Source organism: Oncorhynchus keta, chromosome 22 (genome assembly GCF_023373465.1).
Source record: "Oncorhynchus keta strain PuntledgeMale-10-30-2019 chromosome 22, Oket_V2, whole genome shotgun sequence".
In the NCBI taxonomy this organism is placed as follows: domain Eukaryota; kingdom Metazoa; phylum Chordata; class Actinopteri; order Salmoniformes; family Salmonidae; genus Oncorhynchus; species Oncorhynchus keta.
The window spans coordinates 35,071,988-35,099,733 of NC_068442.1; the positions used below are offsets into that span (position 1 = coordinate 35,071,988).

At 46.3% G+C, this 27,746-nt stretch overlaps 2 protein-coding genes across 18 annotated transcripts; both read left to right on the forward strand.

The window, feature by feature from the left end:
* Window positions 1–9,662: 9,662 nt before the first annotated feature.
* LOC127910636 (uncharacterized) lies at window positions 9,663–13,224 on the forward strand. Its single transcript, XM_052475083.1, has 2 exons — window positions 9,663–10,618; window positions 12,726–13,224. Exons 1-2 carry the CDS (start codon window positions 9,663–9,665, stop codon window positions 13,222–13,224), a joined length of 1,455 nt encoding a protein of 484 aa, XP_052331043.1.
* Window positions 13,225–13,493: 269 nt separating this feature from the next.
* Window positions 13,494–26,621, forward strand: LOC127910634 (uncharacterized). 17 transcript variants are annotated; one of them, XM_052475081.1, is made up of 6 exons: window positions 13,494–13,689; window positions 15,132–15,718; window positions 17,201–17,959; window positions 18,054–19,191; window positions 22,453–24,157; window positions 25,916–26,047. In XM_052475081.1, the coding sequence occupies exons 1-3, from the start codon at window positions 13,494–13,496 to the stop codon at window positions 17,387–17,389; spliced, it is 972 nt and encodes a 323-aa protein (XP_052331041.1). In that variant the 3' UTR covers window positions 17,390–17,959; window positions 18,054–19,191; window positions 22,453–24,157; window positions 25,916–26,047. The 17 variants fall into 17 exon arrangements, with proteins under 17 accessions (XP_052331041.1, XP_052331036.1, XP_052331040.1 ...); XM_052475066.1 differs by lacking the exons at window positions 13,494–13,689; window positions 15,132–15,718 and adding an exon at window positions 16,049–16,460 and having other exon boundaries at window positions 16,496–17,959; XM_052475067.1 differs by lacking the exons at window positions 13,494–13,689; window positions 15,132–15,718 and adding an exon at window positions 16,049–16,460 and having other exon boundaries at window positions 16,496–17,912; window positions 18,232–19,191.
* The last annotated feature ends 1,125 nt before the right edge of the window (window positions 26,622–27,746 follow it).

Here is a 27,746-nt window from a genome sequence, read left to right on the forward strand (position 1 = left end):
ATAGTCTGAATATATCATACACCTTTAATAGTCTGAATATTATATACACCTTTAATAGTCTGAATATATCATACACCTTTAATAGTCTGAATATAACATACACCTTTAATAGTCTGAATTCAATATATACCTTTAATAGTCTGAATATAATATACAGCCTATAATAGTCTGAATATAATACACACCTTTAATAGTCTGAATATATCATACACCTTTAATAGTCTGAATATAATATACACCTTTAATAGTCTGAATATATCATACACCTTTAATAGTCTGAATATATCATACACCTTTAATAGTCTGAATATAATATACACCTTTAATAGTCTGAATATAACATACAATTTTAATATTCTAAATATAATATACACCTTTAATATTCTGAATATAACATATACTTTTAATATTGTAAATATAATATACACCTTTAATAGTCTGAATATAATATACACCTTTAATAGTCTGAATATAAAATACACCTTTAATAGTCTGAATATAACATACACCTTTAATAGTCTGAATATAATATACACCTTTAATAGTCTGAATATAACATACACCTTTAATATTCTGAATATAATATACACCTTTAATAGTCTGAATATAACATACACCTTTAATAGTCTGAATATAACATACACCTTTAATAGTCTGAATATAACATACACCTTTAATAGTCTGAATATAACATACACCTTTAATAGTCTGAATATAACATACACATTTAATAGTCTGAATATAATATACACCTTTAATATTCTAAATATATCAAACACCTTTAATAGTCTGAATATAATATGCACCTTTACTATTCTGAATATATCATACACCTTTACTATTCTGAATATATCATACACCTTTAATAGTCTGAATATAATATACACCTTTAATAGTCTGCATATAACATACACCTTTAATAGTCTGCATATAACATACACCTTTAATAGTCTGAATATAACATACACCTTTAATAGTCTGAATATAATATACACCTTTAATAGTCTGAATATATCATACACCTTTAATAGTCTGAATATATCATACACCTTTAATATTCTGAATATAACATACACCTTTAATATTCTGAATATAATATACACCTTTAATAGTCTGAATATAACATACACCTTTAATAGTCTGAATATAACATACACCTTTAATAGTCTGAATATAACATACACCTTTAATAGTCTGAATATAACATACACATTTAATAGTCTGAATATAATATACACCTTTAATATTCTAAATATATCAAACACCTTTAATAGTCTGAATATAATATGCACCTTTACTATTCTGAATATATCATACACCTTTACTATTCTGAATATATCATACACCTTTAATAGTCTGAATATAATATACACCTTTAATAGTCTGAATATAATATATACCTTTAATAGTCTGAATATAACATACACCTTTAATAGTCTGAATATATCATACACCTTTAATAGTCTGAATATTATATACACCTTTAATAGTCTGAATATATCATACACCTTTAATAGTCTGAATATAACATACACCTTTAATAGTCTGAATTCAATATATACCTTTAATAGTCTGAATATAATATACAGCCTATAATAGTCTGAATATAATACACACCTTTAATAGTCTGAATATATCATACACCTTTAATAGTCTGAATATAATATACACCTTTAATAGTCTGAATATATCATACACCTTTAATAGTCTGAATATATCATACACCTTTAATAGTCTGAATATAATATACACCTTTAATAGTCTGAATATAACATACAATTTTAATATTCTAAATATAATATACACCTTTAATATTCTGAATATAACATATACTTTTAATATTGTAAATATAATATACACCTTTAATAGTCTGAATATAATATACACCTTTAATAGTCTGAATATAAAATACACCTTTAATAGTCTGAATATAACATACACCTTTAATAGTCTGAATATAATATACACCTTTAATAGTCTGAATATAACATACACCTTTAATATTCTGAATATAATATTCACCTTTAATAGTCTGAATATAACATACACCTTTAATAGTCTGAATATAACATACACCTTTAATAGTCTGAATATAACATACACCTTTAATAGTCTGAATATAACATACACCTTTAATAGTCTGAATATAACATACACATTTAATAGTCTGAATATAATATACACCTTTAATATTCTAAATATATCAAACACCTTTAATAGTCTGAATATAATATGCACCTTTACTATTCTGAATATATCATACACCTTTACTATTCTGAATATATCATACACCTTTAATAGTCTGAATATAATATACACCTTTAATAGTCTGAATATAATATATACCTTTAATAGTCTGAATATAACATACACCTTTAATAGTCTGAATATAATATACACCTTTAATATTCTGAATATAACATATACTTTTAATATTGTAAATATAATATACACCTTTAATAGTCTGAATATAATATACACCTTTAATAGTCTGAATATAAAATACACCTTTAATAGTCTGAATATAACATACACCTTTAATAGTCTGAATATAATATACACCTTTAATAGTCTGCATATAACATACACCTTTAATAGTCTGCATATAACATACACCTTTAATAGTCTGAATATAACATACACCTTTAATAGTCTGAATATAATATACACCTTTAATAGTCTGAATATATCATACACCTTTAATATTCTGAATATAACATACACCTTTAATATTCTGAATATAACATACACCTTTAATAGTCTGAATATAATATACACCTTTAATAGTCTGCATATAACATACACCTTTAATAGTCTGCATATAACATACACCTTTAATAGTCTGAATATAACATACACCTTTAATAGTCTGAATATAATATACACCTTTAATAGTCTGAATATATCATACACCTTTAATATTCTGAATATAACATACACCTTTAATATTCTGAATATAATATACACCTTTAATAGTCTGAATATAACATACACCTTTAATATTCTGAATATAATATACACCTTTAATAGTCTGAATATAACATACACCTTTAATAGTCTGAATATAACATACACCTTTAATAGTCTGAATATAATATACACCTTTAATCGTCTGAATATAACATACACCTTTAATAGTCTGAATATAATATACACCTTTAATCGTCTGAATATAACATACACCTTTAATAGTCTGAATATAATATACACCTTTAATCGTCTGAATATAACATACACCTTTAATAGTCTGAATATAACATACACCTTTAATAGTCTGAACATAACATACACCTTTAATATTCTGAATATAACATACACCTTTAATAGTCTGAATATAACATACACCTTTAATAGTCTGAATATAACATACACCTTTAATATTCTGAATATAATATACACCTTTAATAGTCTGAATATAATATACACCTTTAATAGTCTGAATATAACATTCACCTTTAATAGTCTGAACATAACATACACCTTTAATAGTCTGAATATAACATACACCTTTAATAGTCTGAATATAATATATACCTTTAATAGTCTGAATATAACATACACCTTTAATAGTCTGAATTCAATATATACCTTTAATAGTCTGAATATAATATACAGCCTTTAATAGTCTGAATATAATACACACCTTTAATAGTCTGAGTATATCATACACCTTTAATAGTCTGAATATAATATACACCTTTAATAGTCTGAATATATCATACACCTTTAATAGTCTGAATATATCATACACCTTTAATAGTCTGAATATAATATACACCTTTAATATTCTAAATATATCATACACCTTTAATAGTCTGAATATAATATACACCTTTAATAGTCTGAATATAACATACAATTTTAATATTCTAAATATAATATACACCTTTAATATTCTGAATATAACATATACTTTTAATATTGTAAATATAATATACACCTTTAATAGTCTGAATATAATATACACCTTTAATAGTCTGAATATAAAATACACCTTTAATAGTCTGAATATAACATACACCTTTAATAGTCTGAATATAATATACACCTTTAATAGTCTGCATATAACATACACCTTTAATAGTCTGCATATAACATACACCTTTAATAGTCTGAATATAACATACACCTTTAATAGTCTGAATATAATATACACCTTTAATAGTCTGAATATATCATACACCTTTAATATTCTGAATATAACATACACCTTTAATATTCTGAATATAATATACACCTTTAATAGTCTGAATATAACATACACCTTTAATATTCTGAATATAATATACACCTTTAATAGTCTGAATATAACATACACCTTTAATAGTCTGAATATAACATACACCTTTAATAGTCTGAATATAATATACACCTTTAATCGTCTGAATATAACATACACCTTTAATAGTCTGAATATAATATACACCTTTAATCGTCTGAATATAACATACACCTTTAATAGTCTGAATATAATATACACCTTTAATCGTCTGAATATAACATACACCTTTAATAGTCTGAATATAATATACACCTTTAATCGTCTGAATATAACATACACCTTTAATATTCTGAATATAATATACACCTTTAATAGTCTGAATATAATATACACCTTTAATAGTCTGAATATAACATACACCTTTAATATTCTGAATATAATATACACCTTTAATAGTCTGAATATATCATACACCTTTAATAGTCTGAATATAATATACACCTTTAATAGTCTGAATATAACATACACCTTTAATAGTCTGAATATAACATACACCTTTAATAGTCTGAATATAATATACACCTTTAATAGTCTGCATATAACATACACCTTTAATAGTCTGCATATAACATACACCTTTAATAGTCTGCATATAACATACACCTTTAATAGTCTGCATATAACATACACCTTTAATAGTCTGAATATAACATACACCTTTAATAGTCTGAATATAATATACACCTTTAATAGTCTGAATATATCATACACCTTTAATATTCTGAATATAACATACACCTTTAATATTCTGAATATAATATACACCTTTAATAGTCTGAATATAACATACACCTTTAATATTCTGAATATAATATACACCTTTAATAGTCTGAATATAACATACACCTTTAATAGTCTGAATATAACATACACCTTTAATAGTCTGAATATAACATACACCTTTAATAGTCTGAATATAACATACACCTTTAATAGTCTGAATATAACATACACCTTTAATAGTCTGAATATAATATACACCTTTAATAGTATGCATATAACATACACCTTTAATAGTCTGCATATAACATACACCTTTAATAGTCTGAATATAACATACACCTTTAATAGTCTGAATATAATATACACCTTTAATAGTCTAATATTCTTCTTTTATAGATAATTATGTTATTTTTCCTTTGTTTTTCTATTGAGTCGTATTTGCTTTAATTGGTCATAGGTCATAGGACATAGGCAATCTTTGTCTACTGCTCTGTCATTGTAAAGGTCATTTGTGTCAGTAATGTTTGGGGTTGTTAGGCACCTACAAACAAACTACCACTACTAAATGGCCAATAGTGCCTCAATTAAAGGACAATGGCCACCCCTAATCCCTTTGATTACAGTCCACAGGACTTTTACTGCCCTGCAGGGAGGAACTGTTTGTTGTCCTAGGATGTCATTGGACAGTGGAGAGGAAGCTGGATGGCTAGGTTCGGGCCATATGACATACCATAGTAAATGATCAAAAATGTGAAAATGTATTCAAATAGCATACAGCATTTGGTTTAAGGTGATTTTGCTTAGAGGAGTTGTCTGTTCATTGTGCTGTTGTCCAGTTGTTATTTGATTTGTGAAATTAAAAATATAAAAAATACAGAATGTTTTTCCACATTAGGGAAACAAATGTCAAAACATATTCAAACATTCAGCAATTGTAAACCAGGGACAGATATCAACATTGGGTCTAATTTGTGGGATAAGTCATTTGTAGACTTTTTATGGCAAATAACTCTAGCAAGTGTTTTGTGTAGCTGAATATTAGTGGACATATTGTAGGGTTTATGCACCATATAGTGATCAAGTCTGTGTCAGCAAACTGTCAGCAAACTTTAGGGGTAATCAGATATTTTATTTAAGTAAATATAAGTTATGTTGACTGGGTCTAGAAAAACTACAGGTACATTTATTTGTTTTATTTAATGTTTGCCAACAGACCTCAGAACTGTATAGTGGATAGTGTTGACCCGTTTAGTTTGAGTTTATATTCTCTCACCTTGTTTCTTCACAATAGTCATCATAACTGAAGATATTGATACAGTAATTGCCAATATATTGTTGGTGTTATTTACTATCATTTCAGAATGTTTCCCACCAGGCCCCTGTAGGATGCTTGGCCCGTTCTGTTCTGATGACCCCTCTTCGCCTCACAGGACAGAAACAATGAGAAGCCTTGCAAAACACCTAATGGTAGCCTGGACAGTGAATAGGATGAGGTCTCTGCTGTGTGTGTGTGTGTGTGTGTTTCCACCCAGAGAGGGGGTCACTCCTGTATTCTCCAGAGCAGTGTTTAAGACAGTGCCTTGTAAGGTTGGGTTTATCCCTGGTGAGAGTGAGGGAATCTGTCCAGCTCAGTAAGCATGTATATCAGGCCATCTCACGGCTCACTGGACTCTCCCTGGGTGGGCCCAGGTCAATACCACCACTGCTGACTGGCCGGGCAGAATGGGATAATCTCCCTCTTTCTTTCAGGCCAGGGCCTAGGGCCTCCTCTCCTGGTGGCCGAGTCACAGCCTTCGGCCATGGCGGCTTGGCTCTAATTTCAGGTCATCCCCAGTCGGAGGGGGGGACAGGGAGCCCATTTCAGCCAGAGCACTGGAGCGCACTGGGGGCATTGGGGCATCGCATGAACTGGCTGTTGGGGGAAAACAATAGGAGGTGTGATAACCAATAAACAAGGCCTGTGTGTGTGTGTGTGTGTGTGTGTGTGTGTGTGTGTGTGTGTGTGTGTGTGTGTGCGTGCGTGCGTGCGTGCGTGCGTGCGTGCGTGCGTGCGTGCGTGCGTGCGTGTGTGTGTGTGTGTGTGTGTGTGTGTGCAGTGCTTTCCTCAGCTCCAGCAGCTTGCTTCAACACCCCCTATGCTCACACACACGCAGGGAACACATTGACACCAACAATGTTGGCCACTTGGTTTAACTGTCTGCTCTCTGGTCCTTCAGGGCAACTCTGAGAGGATCTGAATAACTGCACTCTGTCAAAACTACACTCTGTCGAAAGTTTTAGAACACCTACTCATTCAAGGGTTTTTCTTTATTTTCACTATTTTTTACATTGTAGAATAGAGATGACATCAACACTATGAAATAACACATATGGAATCATGTAGTAACTAAAAACTGCTAAACAAATCAAAATATATTTTATATTTGAGATTCTTCAAAGTAGCCACCCTTTGCCTTGATGACAGCTTTGCACACTCTTGGCATTCTTTCAACCAGCTTGATGAGGTTTACCTGCCATGCATTTCAATTAACAGGTGTGCCTTTTTAAAAGGCTAATTTGGGGAATTTCTTTCCTTCTTAAAATGTTTGAGCCAATCAGTTGTGTTGTGACAGAAGATAGCCCTGTTTGGTAAAAGACCAGGTCCATATTATGGCAAGAACAGCTCAAATAAGCAAAGAGAAATGACAGTCCATCATTACTTTAAGACATGAAGGTCAGACAATACAGAACATTTCAAGAACTTTGAAAGTTTCTTCAAGTTCAGTTGCAAAAACCATCAAGCACTATGATGAAACTGGCTCTCATAAAGACCGCCACAGGAAAGGAAGACCCAGAATTACCTCTGTTGCAGAGAATAAGTTCATTAGAGTTACCAGCCTCAGAAATTGCAGCCCAAATAAATGCTTCACAAAGTTCAAGTAACAGACACATCTCAACATCAACTGTTCAGAGTAGACTGAGTGAATCACAGCTTCAGTCGAATTGCTGCAAAGAAACCACTACTAAAGGACACCAATAAGAAGAAAATATATGCTTGGGCCAAGAAACACGAGCAATGGACATTAGACCGGTGGAAAGTTGTCCTTTAGTCTGATGTCCAAACTGGAGATTTCCTGTATCCCTGCTTTCTCAAGTTCTGTTCCCTAGTTACCCTGGTTCTGACCGTTCTGTCTGCCCTGACCCGAACCTCCCTGCTGTTCTGTACCTGCCTGACTTTGACCAGTTTAAGAACCTCTGCCTGTCCTGACCCCGAGCCTCCCTGCTGTACTGTACCTGCCTGACTTTGACCCGTTTAAGAACCTCTGCCTGTCCTGACCCCGAACCTCCCTACTGTTCTGTACATGCCTCACTTTGACCTGTTTAAGAACCTCTGCCTGTCCTGACTCCGAGCCTCCCTGCTGTTCTGTACCTTATTGACTCTGCCCTGGATTACGGACCTCTTTTGCCTGCTCCCTGTTTGGGTCAATAAACATCTGTGACTCTAGCTGTCTGCATCTGGGTCTTATCCTGAGTTCTGATAGTCCCACAGTTGACAATGCATGTCAGAACAAAGCCATGAGGACAAAGGAAAGGAGATAGGATCGTGTCGAGGCACAGATCTGGGGAAGAGTTCCAAAACATTTCTGCAGCATTGACGGTCCGCAAGAACACAGCCCGCTTGGAGTTTGCCAAAAGGCACCTAAAGACTCTCAGACCATGAGAAACAAGATTCTCTGGTCTGATGAATACAAGATTGAACTCTTTGGCCTGAATGCCAAGCGTCATGTCTGGAATAAACCTGGCACCATCCCTACGGTGAGCATGGTGGGGACAGTGTGAGCATGGTGAGGGCAGCATCTTGCTGTGGGGATGTTTTTCAGCAGCAGGGACTGGGAGACTAGTTAGGATCTAGGCAAAGATGAACAGAACAAAGTACAGAGAGATCCTTGATGAAAAACTGCTCCAGAGTCCTCAGGACCTCCGACTGGGGCGAAGGTTCACCTTCCAACAGGACAACAACCCTAAGCACACAGCCAAGATGACACAGGAGTGGCTTCAGGACAAGTCTCTGAATGTACTTGAGTGGCCCAGCCAGAGCCCGTATTTGAACACGATCATACATCTCCGGAAAAAAATCTAAAAACCTGTTTTTGCTTTTTCATAATGGGGTAATGTGTGTAGATTGATGAGGGGGGAAACTATTTAATCAATTCTAGAATAAGGCTGTAATGTAACAAAATGTAGAAAAGTTGAGGGGTCTGAATGCACTGTATGGTCATTGATCAACTTCAATATTGTCCCTTGACACATTCAAATGTAAAGATAAAGTAAAATAGTTGAGGCAGCTTTTTGCAAATACGTTCACTTTATTTGTATTTTTTACCACAAAATAATGAAATATGCAGCATCCCTTAATTTTTACATTTAAAATAGTTATTACAATCAATGATATGAGCATTATATTGATACAAGTATGAAGTTGCAGTGCAAAGGCTTACAAAATCTTGAGCAAAATCAAATATATTACTTTTAAATTCTTTACCCTAAATTACAGAGGTGCAAATGATCCTTTTGGGCCTCAACCAATATCCACATAAAATTTGTTAAAACATATTTCATTTAGATCTAATAAAACTATTCCAAATAAAAAATCCACCTTGTATAAACTCACCTTTCCATGTTAAGACTCCTCTTTACCTGTCTAGGTGATCAACTAAATCCTCCGGTCTTTTTACTGACCCTTATTCCAATCACAGAGGCTTTACCTCTTCTCTGTGTCAGGTCAGGTCAGGTCTGGTCTGGTCAGGTCAGGTCTGGTCAGGTCATGCTCAGGTCTGGTCAGGTTAGGTCTGGTTTTCTCAGGTCTGTTCAGGTCTGGTCAGGTCAGGTCAGGTCAGGTCAGGTCTGGTCAGGTCAGGTCTGGTCAGGTCTGATCAGGTCTGGTCAGGACATTATTCTGGTCAGGTCTGGTCAGGTCAGGTCTGGTCTGGTCTGGAGAGGTCAGGTCAGGTCAGGTCAGGTCTGGTCAGGACATTATTCTGGCCAGGTCTGGTCGGGTCAGTTCAGGTCTGGTCTGGTCAGGTCTGGTCAGGTCAGATCACGACAGGTCAGGTCTGGTCAGGTCATTATGCTGGTCAGGTCAGGTCAGGTCAGGTCAGGTCGGGTCAGGACATTATGTTGGTCAGGTCTGGTCAGGGCATTATGCTGGTCAGGTCTGGTCAGGACATTATGCTGGTCTGGTCTGGACATTATGCTGGTCAGGTCTGGTCTGGTCAGGACATTATGCTGGTCAGGTCTGGTCAGGACATTATGCTGGTCTGGTCTGGTCTGGTCAGGACATTATGCTGGTCTGGTCTGGACATTATGCTGGTCAGGTCTGGTCTGGTCAGGTCTGGTCTGGACATTATGCTGGTCAGGTCGGGTCAGGACATTATGCTGGTCTGGTCTGGTCAGGTCGGGTCAGGACATTATGCTGGTCAGGTCTGGTCAGGACATTATGCTGGTCAGGTCAGGTCAGGTCTGGTCTGGTCAGGTCTGGTCAGGTCGGGTCAGGACATTATGCTGGTCAGGTCTGATCAGGACATTATGCTGGTCAGGTCAGGTCAGGTCAGGTCAGGACATTATGCTGGTCAGGTCAGGTCTGGTCTGGTCAGGTGTGGTCAGGACATTATGCTGGTCAGGTCAGGTCAGGTCTGGTCAGGTGAGGTCAGGTCTGGTCATTATGCTGGTCAGGTCAGGTCAGGTCTGGTCAGGTCATTATGCTGGTAAGGTCAGGTCTGGTCAGGTCAGTTCAGGTCTGGTCTGGACATTATGCTGGTCAGGTCTGGTCTGGTCAGGAAATGATGCTGGTCTGGTCTGGTCTGGTCTGGTCTGGTCTGGTCAGGTCTGGTCAGGTCAGTTAAGGTCAGGTCTGGTCAGGTCAGTTAATGTCAGATCTGGTCAGGACATTATTTTGGTCAGGTCAGGTCAGGTCAGGTCTGGTCAGATTAGGTCTGATCAGGTCTGGTCAGGTCTGGTCAGATCTGGTCAGGTCAGGTTTGGTCAGGTCTGGTCAGGTCAGGTCAGGTCATTATGCTGGTCAGGTCTGGTCAGGACATTATGCTGGTCTCGTCTGGACATTATGCTGGTCAGGGCTGGTCTGGTCAGGTCTGGTCAGGTCAGGTCTGGTCAGGACATTATGCTGGTCAGGTCAGGTCTGGTCAGGTCTGGTTATGGCAGTTCAGGTCTGGTCATGGCAGTTCAGGTCTGTTCACGTCAGGTCAGGTCAGGTCTGGTCAGGACATTATGCTGGTCAGGTCTGGTCTGGTCAGGTCTGGTCATGGCAGTTCAGGTTAGGTCAGATCAGGTCAGGTCAGGTCAGGTCAGGTCTGGTCAGGACATTATGCTGGTTAGGTCTGGTCAGGACATTACGCTGCTCTGGTCTGGTCAGGTCAGGTCTGGTCAGGTCAGGTCAGGTCAGGTCAGATCTGATCAGGACATTATGCTGGTCTGGTCAAGGCAGGTCTGGTCAGGTCAGGCCATGTCTGGTCTGGTCAGGTTAGGGTAGGTCTGATCTGGTCAGGTCAGGACATTATGCAGGTCTGGTCAATTCTGGTCAGGTCTGGTCAGGTTTGGTCAGGACATTGATGCTTGTCTAGTCAGGGCAGGTCTGGTCAGGTCAGGTCTGGTTAGGTCTGGTCTGGTCTGGTCTGGTCAGGTCAGGTCAGATCAGGACATTATGCTGGTCAGGTCTGGTCAGGGTATTATGCTGGTCAGGTCTGGTCAGGACATTATGCTGGTCTGGTCTGGACATTATGCTGGTCAGGTCAGGTCAGGTCTGGTCATTATGCTGGTCAGGTCCGGTCAGGACATTATGCTGGTCAGGTCAGGTTTGGTCTGGCAGGTGTGGTCAGGACATTATGCTGGTCAGGTCAGGTAAGGTCTGGTCAGGTCATTATGCTGGTCAGGTCATTATGCCGGTCAGATCTGCTCTAGTCTGGTCAGGTCAGTTCAGGTCTGGTCAGGTCTGGTCAGGTCAGATCTGGTCAGGACATTATGCTGGTCAGGTCAGGTCTGGTCTGGTCAGGTGTGGTCAGGACATTATGCTGGTCAGGTCTGGTCAGGACATTATGCTGGTCAGGTCAGGTCAGGACATTATGCTGGTCAGGTCAGGTCTGGTCTGGTCAGGTGTGGTCAGGACATTATGCTGGTCAGGTCAGGTCAGGTCTGGTCAGGTGAGGTCAGGTCTGGTCAGGTCATTATGCTCGTCAGGTCAGGTCAGGTCTGGTCAGGTCATTATGCTGGTCAGGTCAGGTCAGGTCTGGTCAGGTGAGGTCAGGTCTGGTCAGGTCATTATGCTGGTCAGGTCAGGTAAGGTCTGGTCAGGTCATTATGCTGGTCAGGTCATTATGCTGGTCAGGTCTGCTCTAGTCTGGTCAGGTCAGTTCAGGTCTGGTCAGGTCTGGTCAGGTCATTATGCTGGTCAGGTCAGGTCTGGTCTGGTCAGGTGTGGTCAGGACATTATGCTGGTCAGGTCAGGTCAGGTCTGGTCAGGTGAGGTCAGGTCTGGTCAGGTCATTATGCTGGTCAGGTCAGGTCAGGTCTGGTCAGGTCACTATGCTGGTAAGGTCAGGTCTGGTCAGGTCAGTTCAGGTCTGGTCTGGTGAGGTCAGGTCTGGTCAGGTCATTATGCTGGTCAGGTCAGGTCAGGTATGGTCAGGTCACTATGCTGGTAAGGTCAGGTCTGGTCAGGTCAGTTCAGGTCAGGTCTGGTCTGGTCAGGTGTGGTCAGGACATTATGCTGGTCAGGTCAGGTCAGGTCTGGTCAGGTGAGGTCAGGTCTGGTCAGGTCATTATGCTCGTCAGGTCAGGTCAGGTCTGGTCAGGTCATTATGCTGGTCAGGTCAGGTCAGGTCTGGTCAGGTGAGGTCAGGTCTGGTCAGGTCATTATGCTGGTCAGGTCAGGTAAGGTCTGGTCAGGTCATTATGCTGGTCAGGTCATTATGCTGGTCAGGTCTGCTCTAGTCTGGTCAGGTCAGTTCAGGTCTGGTCAGGTCTGGTCAGGTCATTATGCTGGTCAGGTCAGGTCTGGTCTGGTCAGGTGTGGTCAGGACATTATGCTGGTCAGGTCAGGTCAGGTCTGGTCAGGTGAGGTCAGGTCTGGTCAGGTCATTATGCTGGTCAGGTCAGGTCAGGTCTGGTCAGGTCACTATGCTGGTAAGGTCAGGTCTGGTCAGGTCAGTTCAGGTCTGGTCTGGTGAGGTCAGGTCTGGTCAGGTCATTATGCTGGTCAGGTCAGGTCAGGTATGGTCAGGTCACTATGCTGGTAAGGTCAGGTCTGGTCAGGTCAGTTCAGGTCTGGTCTGGTCTGGTCTGGTCAAGTCTGGTCAGGACATTATGCTGGTCTCGTCTGGACATTATGCTGGTCAGTTCTGGTCTGGTCAGGAAATGATGCTGGTCTGGTCTGGTCTGGTCTGGTCTGGTCAGGTCTGGTCAGGTCAGTTAAGGTCAGGTCTGGTCAGGTCAGTTAATGTCAGATCTGGTCAGGACATTATTTTGGTCAGGTCAGGTCAGGTCTGGTCAGATTAGGTCTGATCAGGTCTGGTCAGGTCTGGTCATGTCAGGTTTGGTCAGGTCTGGTCAGGTCAGGTCAGATCTGGTCAGGTCAGGTCTGGTCAGGTCTGGCCAGGTCTGGTCTGGTCTGGTCAGGTCATTATGCTGGTCAGGTCTGGTCAGGACATTATGCTGGTCTCGTCTGGACATTATGCTGGTCAGGGCTGGTCTGGTCAGGTCTGGTCAGGTCAGGTCTGGTCAGATCTGGTCAGGACATTATTTTGGTCAGGTCAGGTCTGGACAGGTCAGGTCAGGTCAGGTCTGGTCAGGTCAGGTCAGGTCTGGTCAGGAAATTATGCTGGTCTGGTCTGGTCTGGTCAGGTCTGGTCAGGTCAGTTTAGGTCAGGTCTGGGCAGGTCAGTTAAGGTCAGATCTTGTCAGGACATTATTTTGGTCAGGTCTGATCAGGTCTGGTCAGGTCTGGTCAGGTCTGGTCAGGTCAGGTCAGGTCTGGTCAGTTCTGGTCAGGTCTGGTAAGGTCATGTAAGGTCTGGTCAGGTCTGGCCAGGTCTGGTCTGGTCTCGTCAGGTCAGGTCATTATGCTGATCAGGTCTGGTCTGGACATTATGTTGATCAGGTCTCGTCTGGACATTATGCTGGTCAGGTCTGGTCTGGTCAGGTCTGGTCAGGTCAGGTCAGGTCTGGTCAGGACATTATGCTGGTCAGGTCTGGTCAGGTCTGGTCATGGCAGTTCAGGTCTGTTCAGGTCAGGTCAGGTCAGGTCTGGTCAGGACATTATGCTGGTCTGGTCTGGTCAGGTCTGGTCATGGCAGTTCAGGTCTGTTCAGGTCAGGTCAGGTCTGGTTAGGTCAGGTCTGGTCAGGGCATTATGCTGGTCAGGTCTAGTCAGGTCTGGTCATGGCAGTTCAGGTCTGTTCAGGTCAGGTCTGGTCAGGTCTGGTCAGGACATTATGCTGGTCAGGTCAGGTCAGGTCTGGTCAGGACATTATGCTGGCCGGACATTATGCTGGTCTGGTCTGGTCTGGTCAGGACATTATGCTGGTCAGGTCTGGTCAGGATATTATGCTGGTCTGGTCTGGTCATGACATTATGCTGGTCAGGTTTGGTCTGGTCAGGTCAGGTCAGGTCAGGTCAGTTCTGGTCAGGACATTATGCTGGTCAGGTCTGGTCAGGACATTACGCTGGTCTGGTCTGGTCAGGTCAGGTCAGATCTGGTTAGGACATTATGCTGGTCTGGTCAGGGCAGGTCTGGTCAGGTCAGGTCAGGTCAGGTCTGGTCTGGTGAGGTTAGGTTAGGTTAGGTCTGGTCTGGTCAGGACATTATGCAGGTCTGGTCAATTCTGGTCAGGTCTGGTCAGGTCTGGTAAGGTCTGGTCAGGACATTGACGCTTGTCTAGTCAGGGTAGGTCTGGTCAGGTCAGGTCAGGTCTGGTCAGGTCAGGTCTGGTCTGGTCATTATGCTGGTCAGGTCTGGTCAGGACATTATGCTGGTCAGGTCAGGTCAGGTCTGGTCAGGTCATTATGCTGGTCAGGTCTGCTCTAGTTTGATCAGGTCAGGTCAGGTCAGATCTGGTCAGGACATTATGCTGGTCAGGTCAGGTCTGGTCAGGTGTGGTCAGGACATTATGCTGGTCAGGTCAGGTCTGGTCAGGTGAGGTCCGGTCTGGTCAGGTCAGGTCAGGTCTGGTCAGGTCTGGTCAGGACATTATGCTGGTCAGGTCAGGTCAGGTCTGGTCAGGACATTATGCTGGTCTGGTCTGGTCTGGTCAGGACATTATGCTGGTCTGGTCTGTTCATGACATTATGCTGGTCAGGTTTGGTCTGGTCAGGTCAGGTCAGGACATTATGCTGGTCAGGTCAGGTCAGGTCTGGTCATTATGCTGGTCAGGTCCGGTCAGGACATTATGCTGGTCAGGTCAGGTTTGGTCTGGCAGGTGTGGTCAGGACATTATGCTGGTCAGGTCAGGTAAGGTCTGGTCAGGTCATTATGCTGGTCAGGTCATTATGCTGGTCAGATCTGCTCTAGTCTGGTCAGGTCAGTTCAGGTCTGGTCAGGTCTGGTCAGGTCAGATCTGGTCAGGACATTATGCTGGTCAGGTCAGGTCTGGTCTGGTCAGGTGTGGTCAGGACATTATGCTGGTCAGGTCTGGTCAGGACATTATGCTGGTCAGGTCAGGTCAGGTCAGGACATTATGCTGGTCAGGTCAGGTCTGGTCTGGTCAGGTGTGGTCAGGACATTATGCTGGTCAGGTCAGGTCAGGTCTGGTCAGGTGAGGTCAGGTCTGGTCAGGTCATTATGCTCGTCAGGTCAGGTCAGGTCTGGTCAGGTCATTATGCTGGTCAGGTCAGGTCAGGTCTGGTCAGGTGAGGTCAGGTCTGGTCAGGTCATTATGCTGGTCAGGTCAGGTAAGGTCTGGTCAGGTCATTATGCTGGTCAGGTCATTATGCTGGTCAGGTCTGCTCTAGTCTGGTCAGGTCAGTTCAGGTCTGGTCAGGTCTGGTCAGGTCATTATGCTGGTCAGGTCAGGTCTGGTCTGGTCAGGTGTGGTCAGGACATTATGCTGGTCAGGTCAGGTCAGGTCTGGTCAGGTGAGGTCAGGTCTGGTCAGGTCATTATGCTGGTCAGGTCAGGTCAGGTCTGGTCAGGTCACTATGCTGGTAAGGTCAGGTCTGGTCAGGTCAGTTCAGGTCTGGTCTGGTGAGGTCAGGTCTGGTCAGGTCATTATGCTGGTCAGGTCAGGTCAGGTATGGTCAGGTCACTATGCTGGTAAGGTCAGGTCTGGTCAGGTCAGTTCAGGTCTGGTCTGGTCTGGTCTGGTCAAGTCTGGTCAGGACATTATGCTGGTCTCGTCTGGACATTATGCTGGTCAGTTCTGGTCTGGTCAGGAAATGATGCTGGTCTGGTCTGGTCTGGTCTGGTCTGGTCTGGTCTGGTCAGGTCTGGTCAGGTCAGTTAAGGTCAGGTCTGGTCAGGTCAGTTAATGTCAGATCTGGTCAGGACATTATTTTGGTCAGGTCAGGTCAGGTCTGGTCAGATTAGGTCTGATCAGGTCTGGTCAGGTCTGGTCATGTCAGGTTTGGTCAGGTCTGGTCAGGTCAGGTCAGATCTGGTCAGGTCAGGTCTGGTCAGGTCTGGCCAGGTCTGGTCTGGTCTGGTCAGGTCATTATGCTGGTCAGGTCAGGTCTGGTCAGGTGTGGTCAGGACATTATGCTGGTCAGGTCAGGTCTGGTCAGGTGAGGTCCGGTCTGGTCAGGTCAGGTCAGGTCTGGTCAGGTCTGGTCAGGACATTATGCTGGTCAGGTCAGGTCAGGTCTGGTCAGGACATTATGCTGGTCTGGTCTGGTCTGGTCAGGACATTATGCTGGTCTGGTCTGTTCATGACATTATGCTGGTCAGGTTTGGTCTGGTCAGGTCAGGTCAGGACATTATGCTGGTCAGGTCAGGTCAGGTCTGGTCATTATGCTGGTCAGGTCCGGTCAGGACATTATGCTGGTCAGGTCAGGTTTGGTCTGGCAGGTGTGGTCAGGACATTATGCTGGTCAGGTCAGGTAAGGTCTGGTCAGGTCATTATGCTGGTCAGGTCATTATGCTGGTCAGATCTGCTCTAGTCTGGTCAGGTCAGTTCAGGTCTGGTCAGGTCTGGTCAGGTCAGATCTGGTCAGGACATTATGCTGGTCAGGTCAGGTCTGGTCTGGTCAGGTGTGGTCAGGACATTATGCTGGTCAGGTCTGGTCAGGACATTATGCTGGTCAGGTCAGGTCAGGACATTATGCTGGTCAGGTCAGGTCTGGTCTGGTCAGGTGTGGTCAGGACATTATGCTGGTCAGGTCAGGTCAGGTCTGGTCAGGTGAGGTCAGGTCTGGTCAGGTCATTATGCTCGTCAGGTCAGGTCAGGTCTGGTCAGGTCATTATGCTGGTCAGGTCAGGTCAGGTCTGGTCAGGTGAGGTCAGGTCTGGTCAGGTCATTATGCTGGTCAGGTCAGGTAAGGTCTGGTCAGGTCATTATGCTGGTCAGGTCATTATGCTGGTCAGGTCTGCTCTAGTCTGGTCAGGTCAGTTCAGGTCTGGTCAGGTCTGGTCAGGTCATTATGCTGGTCAGGTCAGGTCTGGTCTGGTCAGGTGTGGTCAGGACATTATGCTGGTCAGGTCAGGTCAGGTCTGGTCAGGTGAGGTCAGGTCTGGTCAGGTCATTATGCTGGTCAGGTCAGGTCAGGTCTGGTCAGGTCACTATGCTGGTAAGGTCAGGTCTGGTCAGGTCAGTTCAGGTCTGGTCTGGTGAGGTCAGGTCTGGTCAGGTCATTATGCTGGTCAGGTCAGGTCAGGTATGGTCAGGTCACTATGCTGGTAAGGTCAGGTCTGGTCAGGTCAGTTCAGGTCAGGTCTGGTCTGGTCAGGTGTGGTCAGGACATTATGCTGGTCAGGTCAGGTCAGGTCTGGTCAGGTGAAGTCAGGTCTGGTCAGGTCATTATGCTCGTCAGGTCAGGTCAGGTCTGGTCAGGTCATTATGCTGGTCAGGTCAGGTCAGGTCTGGTCAGGTGAGGTCAGGTCTGGTCAGGTCATTATGCTGGTCAGGTCAGGTAAGGTCTGGTCAGGTCATTATGCTGGTCAGGTCATTATGCTGGTCAGGTCTGCTCTAGTCTGGTCAGGTCAGTTCAGGTCTGGTCAGGTCTGGTCAGGTCATTATGCTGGTCAGGTCAGGTCTGGTCTGGTCAGGTGTGGTCAGGACATTATGCTGGTCAGGTCAGGTCAGGTCTGGTCAGGTGAGGTCAGGTCTGGTCAGGTCATTATGCTGGTCAGGTCAGGTCAGGTCTGGTCAGGTCACTATGCTGGTAAGGTCAGGTCTGGTCAGGTCAGTTCAGGTCTGGTCTGGTGAGGTCAGGTCTGGTCAGGTCATTATGCTGGTCAGGTCAGGTCAGGTATGGTCAGGTCACTATGCTGGTAAGGTCAGGTCTGGTCAGGTCAGTTCAGGTCTGGTCTGGTCTGGTCTGGTCAAGTCTGGTCAGGACATTATGCTGGTCTCGTCTGGACATTATGCTGGTCAGTTCTGGTCTGGTCAGGAAATGATGCTGGTCTGGTCTGATCTGGTCTGGTCAGGTCTGGTCAGGTCAGTTAAGGTCAGGTCTGGTCAGGTCAGTTAATGTCAGATCTGGTCAGGACATTATTTTGGTCAGGTCAGGTCAGGTCTGGTCAGATTAGGTCTGATCAGGTCTGGTCAGGTCTGGTCAGGTCAGGTTTGGTCAGGTCTGGTCAGGTCAGGTCAGATCTGGTCAGGTCAGGTCTGGTCAGGTCTGGCCAGGTCTGGTCTGGTCTGGTCAGGTCATTATGCTGGTCAGGTCTGGTCAGGACATTATGCTGGTCTCGTCTGGACATTATGCTGGTCAGGGCTGGTCTGGTCAGGTCTGGTCAGGTCAGGTCTGGTCAGATCTGGTCAGGACATTATTTTGGTCAGGTCAGGTCTGGACAGGTCAGGTCAGGTCAGGTCTGGTCAGGTCAGGTCAGGTCTGGTCAGGAAATTATGCTGGTCTGGTCTGGTCTGGTCAGGTCTGGTCAGGTCAGTTTAGGTCAGGTCTGGGCAGGTCAGTTAAGGTCAGATCTTGTCAGGACATTATTTTGGTCAGGTCTGATCAGGTCTGGTCAGGTCTGGTCAGGTCTGGTCAGGTCAGGTCAGGTCAGGTCAGGTCTGGTCAGTTCTGGTCAGGTCTGGTAAGGTCATGTAAGGTCTGGTCAGGTCTGGCCAGGTCTGGTCTGGTCTCGTCAGGTCAGGTCATTATGCTGATCAGGTCTGGTCTGGACATTATGTTGATCAGGTCTCGTCTGGACATTATGCTGGTCAGGTCTGGTCTGGTCAGGTCTGGTCAGGTCAGGTCAGGTCTGGTCAGGACATTATGCTGGTCAGGTCTGGTCAGGTCTGGTCATGGCAGTTCAGGTCTGTTCAGGTCAGGTCAGGTCAGGTCTGGTCAGGACATTATGCTGGTCTGGTCTGGTCAGGTCTGGTCATGGCAGTTCAGGTCTGTTCAGGTCAGGTCAGGTCTGGTTAGGTCAGGTCTGGTCAGGGCATTATGCTGGTCAGGTCTAGTCAGGTCTGGTCATGGCAGTTCAGGTCTGTTCAGGTCAGGTCTGGTCAGGTCTGGTCAGGACATTATGCTGGTCAGGTCAGGTCTGGTCAGGACATTATGCTGGCCGGACATTATGCTGGTCTGGTCTGGTCTGGTCAGGACATTATGCTGGTCAGGTCTGGTCAGGATATTATGCTGGTCTGGTCTGGTCATGACATTATGCTGGTCAGGTTTGGTCTGGTCAGGTCAGGTCAGGTCAGTTCTGGTCAGGACATTATGCTGGTCAGGTCTGGTCAGGACATTACGCTGGTCTGGTCTGGTCAGGTCAGGTCAGATCTGGTTAGGACATTATGCTGGTCTGGTCAGGGCAGGTCTGGTCAGGTCAGGTCAGGTCTGGTCTGGTGAGGTTAGGTTAGGTTAGGTCTGGTCTGGTCAGGACATTATGCAGGTCTGGTCAATTCTGGTCAGGTCTGGTCAGGTCTGGTAAGGTCTGGTCAGGACATTGACGCTTGTCTAGTCAGGGCAGGTCTGGTCAGGTCAGGTCAGGTCTGGTCAGGTCAGGTCTGGTCTGGTCATTATGCTGGTCAGGTCTGGTCAGGACATTATGCTGGTCAGGTCAGGTCAGGTCTGGTCAGGTCATTATGCTGGTCAGGTCTGCTCTAGTTTGATCAGGTCAGGTCAGGTCAGATCTGGTCAGGACATTATGCTGGTCAGGTCAGGTCTGGTCAGGTGTGGTCAGGACATTATGCAGGTCAGGTCAGGTCTGGTCAGGTGAGGTCCGGTCTGGTCAGGTCAGGTCAGGTCTGGTCAGGTCTGGTCTGGTCAGGACATTATGCTGGTCAGGTCAGGTCAGGTCTGGTCAGGACATTATGCTGGTCTGGTCTGGTCTGGTCAGGACATTATGCTGGTCTGGTCTGTTCATGACATTATGCTGGTCAGGTTTGGTCTGGTCAGGTCAGGTCAGGTCTGGTCAGGTCAGTTAAGGTCAGATCTGGTCAGGACATTATTTTGGTCAGGTCAGGTCAGCTCAGGTCTGGTCAGGTCAGGTCAGGTCAGGTCAGGTCAGGTCTGATCGGGTCTGGTCAGGTCAGGTCAGGTTTGGTCACGTCTGGTCAGGTCAGGTCTGGTCAGGCCTGGTCAGGTCATGTAAGCTCTGGTCAGGTCTGGCCAGGTCTGGTCTGGTCTGGTCAGGTCTGGTCTGGTCAGGACATTATGCTGATCAGGTCTGGTCTGGACATTATGCTGATCAGGTCTCGTCTGGACATTATGCTGGTCAGGTCTGGTCTGGTCAGGTCTGGTCAGGTCAGGTCAGGTCTGGTGAGGACATTATGCTGGTCAGGTCTGGTCAGGTCTGGTCATGGCAGTTCAGGTCTGTTCAGGTCAGGTCAGGTCAAGTCTGGTCAGGACATTATGCTGGTCAGGTCTGGTCTGGTCTGGTCAGGTCTGGTCATGGCAGTTCAGGTCTGTTCAGGTCAGGTCAGGTCAGGTCAGGTCTGGTCAGGTCAGGTCTGGTCAGGAAATTATGCTGGTCTGGTCTGGTCAGGTATGGTCAGGTCACTATGCTGGTAAGGTCAGGTCTGGTCAGGTCAGTTCAGGTCAGGTCTGGTCTGGTCAGGTGTGGTCAGGACATTATGCTGGTCAGGTCAGGTCAGGTCTGGTCAGGTGAGGTCAGGTCTGGTCAGGTCATTATGCTCGTCAGGTCAGGTCAGGTCTGGTCTGGTCATTATGCTGGTCAGGTCAGGTCAGGTCTGGTCAGGTGAGGTCAGGTCTGGTCAGGTCATTATGCTGGTCAGGTCAGGTAAGGTCTGGTCAGGTCATTATGCTGGTCAGGTCATTATGCTGGTCAGGTCTGCTCTAGTCTGGTCAGGTCAGTTCAGGTCTGCTCAGGTCTGGTCAGGTCATTATGCTGGTCAGGTCAGGTCTGGTCTGGTCAGGTGTGGTCAGGACATTATGCTGGTCAGGTCAGGTCAGGTCTGGTCAGGTGAGGTCAGGTCTGGTCAGGTCATTATGCTGGTCAGGTCAGGTCAGGTCTGGTCAGGTCACTATGCTGGTAAGGTCAGGTCTGGTCAGGTCAGTTCAGGTCTGGTCTGGTGAGGTCAGGTCTGGTCAGGTCATTATGCTGGTCAGGTCAGGTCAGGTATGGTCAGGTCACTATGCTGGTAAGGTCAGGTCTGGTCAGGTCAGTTCAGGTCTGGTCTGGTCTGGTCTGGTCAAGTCTGGTCAGGACATTATGCTGGTCTCGTCTGGACATTATGCTGGTCAGTTCTGGTCTGGTCAGGAAATGATGCTGGTCTGGTCTGGTCTGGTCTGGTCAGGTCTGGTCAGGTCAGTTAAGGTCAGGTCTGGTCAGGTCAGTTAATGTCAGATCTGGTCAGGACATTATTTTGGTCTGGTCAGATTAGGTCTGATCAGGTCTGGTCAGGTCTGGTCAGGTCAGGTTTGGTCAGGTCTGGTCAGGTCAGGTCAGATCTGGTCAGGTCAGGTCTGGTCAGGTCTGGCCAGGTCTGGTCTGGTCTGGTCTGGTCAGGTCATTATGCTGGTCAGGTCTGGTCAGGACATTATGCTGGTCTCGTCTGGACATTATGCTGGTCAGGCTGGTCTGGTCAGGTCTGGTCAGGTCAGGTCTGGTCAGATCTGGTCAGGACATTATTTTGGTCAGGTCAGGTCTGGACAGGTCAGGTCAGGTCAAGTCTGGTCAGGTCAGGTCTGGTCAGGAAATTATGCTGGTCTGGTCTGGTCAGGTCTGGTCAGGTCAGTTTAGGTCAGGTCTGGGCAGGTCAGTTAAGGTCAGATCTTGTCAGGACATTATTTTGGTCAGGTCTGATCAGGTCTGGTCAGGTCTGGTCAGGTCTGGTCAGGTCAGGTCAGGTCAGGTCTGGTCAGTTCTGGTCAGGTCTGGTAAGGTCATGTAAGGTCTGGTCAGGTCTGGCCAGGTCTGGTCTGGTCTCGTCAGGTCAGGTCATTATGCTGATCAGGTCTGGTCTGGACATTATGTTGATCAGGTCTCGTCTGGACATTATGCTGGTCAGGTCTGGTCTGGTCAGGTCTGGTCAGGTCAGGTCAGGTCTGGTCAGGACATTATGCTGGTCAGGTCTGGTCAGGTCTGGTCATGGCAGTTCAGGTCTGTTCAGGTCAGGTCAGGTCAGGTCTGGTCAGGACATTATGCTGGTCTGGTCTGGTCAGGTCTGGTCATGGCAGTTCAGGTCTGTTCAGGTCAGGTCAGGTCTGGTTAGGTCAGGTCTGGTCAGGGCATTATGCTGGTCAGGTCTAGTCAGGTCTGGTCATGGCAGTTCAGGTCTGTTCAGGTCAGGTCTGGTCAGGTCTGGTCAGGACATTATGCTGGTCAGGTCAGGTCAGGTCTGGTCAGGACATTATGCTGGCCGGACATTATGCTGGTCTGGTCTGGTCTGGTCAGGACATTATGCTGGTCAGGTCTGGTCAGGATATTATGCTGGTCTGGTCTGGTCATGACATTATGCTGGTCAGGTTTGGTCTGGTCAGGTCAGGTCAGGTCAGGTCAGTTCTGGTCAGGACATTATGCTGGTCAGGTCTGGTCAGGACATTACGCTGGTCTGGTCTGGTCAGGTCAGGTCAGATCTGGTTAGGACATTATGCTGGTCTGGTCAGGGCAGGTCTGGTCAGGTCAGGTCAGGTCTGGTCTGGTGAGGTTAGGTTAGGTTAGGTCTGGTCTGGTCAGGACATTATGCAGGTCTGGTCAATTCTGGTCAGGTCTGGTCAGGTCTGGTAAGGTCTGGTCAGGACATTGACGCTTGTCTAGTCAGGGCAGGTCTGGTCAGGTCAGGTCAGGTCTGGTCAGGTCAGGTCTGGTCTGGTCATTATGCTGGTCAGGTCTGGTCAGGACATTATGCTGGTCAGGTCAGGTCAGGTCTGGTCAGGTCATTATGCTGGTCAGGTCTGCTCTAGTTTGATCAGGTCAGGTCAGGTCAGATCTGGTCAGGACATTATGCTGGTCAGGTCAGGTCTGGTCAGGTGTGGTCAGGACATTATGCTGGTCAGGTCAGGTCTGGTCAGGTGAGGTCCGGTCTGGTCAGGTCAGGTCAGGTCTGGTCAGGTCTGGTCAGGACATTATGCTGGTCAGGTCAGGTCAGGTCTGGTCAGGACATTATGCTGGTCTGGTCTGGTCTGGTCAGGACATTATGCTGGTCTGGTCTGTTCATGACATTATGCTGGTCAGGTTTGGTCTGGTCAGGTCAGGTCAGGTCTGGTCAGGTCAGTTAAGGTCAGATCTGGTCAGGACATTATTTTGGTCAGGTCAGGTCAGCTCAGGTCTGGTCAGGTCAGGTCAGGTCAGGTCAGGTCAGGTCTGATCGGGTCTGGTCAGGTCAGGTCAGGTTTGGTCACGTCTGGTCAGGTCAGGTCTGGTCAGGCCTGGTCAGGTCATGTAAGCTCTGGTCAGGTCTGGCCAGGTCTGGTCTGGTCTGGTCAGGTCTGGTCTGGTCAGGACATTATGCTGATCAGGTCTGGTCTGGACATTATGCTGATCAGGTCTCGTCTGGACATTATGCTGGTCAGGTCTGGTCTGGTCAGGTCTGGTCAGGTCAGGTCAGGTCTGGTGAGGACATTATGCTGGTCAGGTCTGGTCAGGTCTGGTCATGGCAGTTCAGGTCTGTTCAGGTCAGGTCAGGTCAAGTCTGGTCAGGACATTATGCTGGTCAGGTCTGGTCTGGTCTGGTCAGGTCTGGTCATGGCAGTTCAGGTCTGTTCAGGTCAGGTCAGGTCAGGTCTGGTCAGGTCAGGTCTGGTCAGGAAATTATGCTGGTCTGGTCTGGTCAGGTATGGTCAGGTCACTATGCTGGTAAGGTCAGGTCTGGTCAGGTCAGTTCAGGTCAGGTCTGGTCTGGTCAGGTGTGGTCAGGACATTATGCTGGTCAGGTCAGGTCAGGTCTGGTCAGGTGAGGTCAGGTCTGGTCAGGTCATTATGCTCGTCAGGTCAGGTCAGGTCTGGTCTGGTCATTATGCTGGTCAGGTCAGGTCAGGTCTGGTCAGGTGAGGTCAGGTCTGGTCAGGTCATTATGCTGGTCAGGTCAGGTAAGGTCTGGTCAGGTCATTATGCTGGTCAGGTCATTATGCTGGTCAGGTCTGCTCTAGTCTGGTCAGGTCAGTTCAGGTCTGGTCAGGTCTGGTCAGGTCATTATGCTGGTCAGGTCAGGTCTGGTCTGGTCAGGTGTGGTCAGGACATTATGCTGGTCAGGTCAGGTCAGGTCTGGTCAGGTGAGGTCAGGTCTGGTCAGGTCATTATGCTGGTCAGGTCAGGTCAGGTCTGGTCAGGTCACTATGCTGGTAAGGTCAGGTCTGGTCAGGTCAGTTCAGGTCTGGTCTGGTGAGGTCAGGTCTGGTCAGGTCATTATGCTGGTCAGGTCAGGTCAGGTATGGTCAGGTCACTATGCTGGTAAGGTCAGGTCTGGTCAGGTCAGTTCAGGTCTGGTCTGGTCTGGTCAAGTCTGGTCAGGACATTATGCTGGTCTCGTCTGGACATTATGCTGGTCAGTTCTGGTCTGGTCAGGAAATGATGCTGGTCTGGTCTGGTCTGGTCTGGTCAGGTCTGGTCAGGTCAGTTAAGGTCAGGTCTGGTCAGGTCAGTTAATGTCAGATCTGGTCAGGACATTATTTTGGTCAGGTCAGGTCAGGTCTGGTCAGATTAGGTCTGATCAGGTCTGGTCAGGTCTGGTCAGGTCAGGTTTGGTCAGGTCTGGTCAGGTCAGGTCAGATCTGGTCAGGTCAGGTCTGGTCAGGTCTGGCCAGGTCTGGTCTGGTCTGGTCTGGTCAGGTCATTATGCTGGTCAGGTCTGGTCAGGACATTATGCTGGTCTCGTCTGGACATTATGCTGGTCAGGGCTGGTCTGGTCAGGTCTGGTCAGGTCAGGTCTGGTCAGATCTGGTCAGGACATTATTTTGGTCAGGTCAGGTCTGGACAGGTCAGGTCAGGTCAAGTCTGGTCAGGTCAGGTCTGGTCAGGAAATTATGCTGGTCTGGTCTGGTCAGGTCTGGTCAGGTCAGTTTAGGTCAGGTCTGGGCAGGTCAGTTAAGGTCAGATCTTGTCAGGACATTATTTTGGTCAGGTCTGATCAGGTCTGGTCAGGTCTGGTCAGGTCTGGTCAGGTCAGGTCAGGTCAGGTCAGGTCTGGTCAGTTCTGGTCAGGTCTGGTAAGGTCATGTAAGGTCTGGTCAGGTCTGGCCAGGTCTGGTCTGGTCTCGTCAGGTCAGGTCATTATGCTGATCAGGTCTGGTCTGGACATTATGTTGATCAGGTCTCGTCTGGACATTATGCTGGTCAGGTCTGGTCTGGTCAGGTCTGGTCAGGTCAGGTCTGGTCAGGACATTATGCTGGTCAGGTCTGGTCAGGTCTGGTCATGGCAGTTCAGGTCTGTTCAGGTCAGGTCAGGTCAGGTCTGGTCAGGACATTATGCTGGTCTGGTCTGGTCAGGTCTGGTCATGGCAGTTCAGGTCTGTTCAGGTCAGGTCAGGTCTGGTTAGGTCAGGTCTGGTCAGGGCATTATGCTGGTCAGGTCTAGTCAGGTCTGGTCATGGCAGTTCAGGTCTGTTCAGGTCAGGTCTGGTCAGGTCTGGTCAGGACATTATGCTGGTCAGGTCAGGTCAGGTCTGGTCAGGACATTATGCTGGCCGGACATTATGCTGGTCTGGTCTGGTCTGGTCAGGACATTATGCTGGTCAGGTCTGGTCAGGATATTATGCTGGTCTGGTCTGGTCATGACATTATGCTGGTCAGGTTTGGTCTGGTCAGGTCAGGTCAGGTCAGTTCTGGTCAGGACATTATGCTGGTCAGGTCTGGTCAGGACATTACGCTGGTCTGGTCTGGTCAGGTCAGGTCAGATCTGGTTAGGACATTATGCTGGTCTGGTCAGGGCAGGTCTGGTCAGGTCAGGTCAGGTCTGGTCTGGTGAGGTTAGGTTAGGTTAGGTCTGGTCTGGTCAGGACATTATGCAGGTCTGGTCAATTCTGGTCAGGTCTGGTCAGGTCTGGTAAGGTCTGGTCAGGACATTGACGCTTGTCTAGTCAGGGCAGGTCTGGTCAGGTCAGGTCAGGTCTGGTCAGGTCAGGTCTGGTCTGGTCATTATGCTGGTCAGGTCTGGTCAGGACATTATGCTGGTCAGGTCAGGTCAGGTCTGGTCAGGTCATTATGCTGGTCAGGTCTGCTCTAGTCTGATCAGGTCAGGTCAGGTCAGATCTGGTCAGGACATTATGCTGGTCAGGTCAGGTCTGGTCAGGTGTGGTCAGGACATTATGCTGGTCAGGTCAGGTCTGGTCAGGTGAGGTCCGGTCTGGTCAGGTCAGGTCAGGTCTGGTCAGGTCTGGTCAGGACATTATGCTGGTCAGGTCAGGTCAGGTCTGGTCAGGACATTATGCTGGTCTGGTCTGGTCTGGTCAGGACATTATGCTGGTCAGGTCTGGTCAGGACATTATGCTGGTCTGGTCTGTTCATGACATTATGCTGGTCAGGTTTGGTCTGGTCAGGTCAGGTCAGGTCTGGTCAGGTCAGGTCAGGTCAGGTCTGGTCAGGTCTGGTCAGGTCTGGCCAAGTCTTGTCAGGACATTATGCTGGTCTCGTCTGGACATTATGCTGGTCTGGTCTGGTCAGGACATTATGCTGGTCAGGTCTGGTCAGGAAATTATGCTGGTCTGGTCTGGTCAGGTCTGGGCAGGTCAGTTAAGGTCAGGTCTGGTCAGGTCAGTTAAGGTCAGATCTGGTCAGGACATTATTTTGGTCAGGTCAGGTCAGCTCAGGTCTGGTCAGGTCAGGTCAGGTCAGGTCAGGTCTGATCGGGTCTGGTCAGGTCAGGTCAGGTTTGGTCACGTCTGGTCAGGTCAGGTCTGGTCAGGCCTGGTCAGGTCATGTAAGCTCTGGTCAGGTCTGGCCAGGTCTGGTCTGGTCTGGTCAGGTCTGGTCAGGTCAGGTCAGGTCTGGTGAGGACATTATGCTGGTCAGGTCTGGTCAGGTCTGGTCATGGCAGTTCAGGTCTGTTCAGGTCAGGTCAGGTCAAGTCTGGTCAGGACATTATGCTGGTCAGGTCTGGTCTGGTCTGGTCAGGTCTGGTCATGGCAGTTCAGGTCTGTTCAGGTCAGGTCAGGTCAGGTCTGGTCAGGTCAGGTCTGGTCAGGAAATTATGCTGGT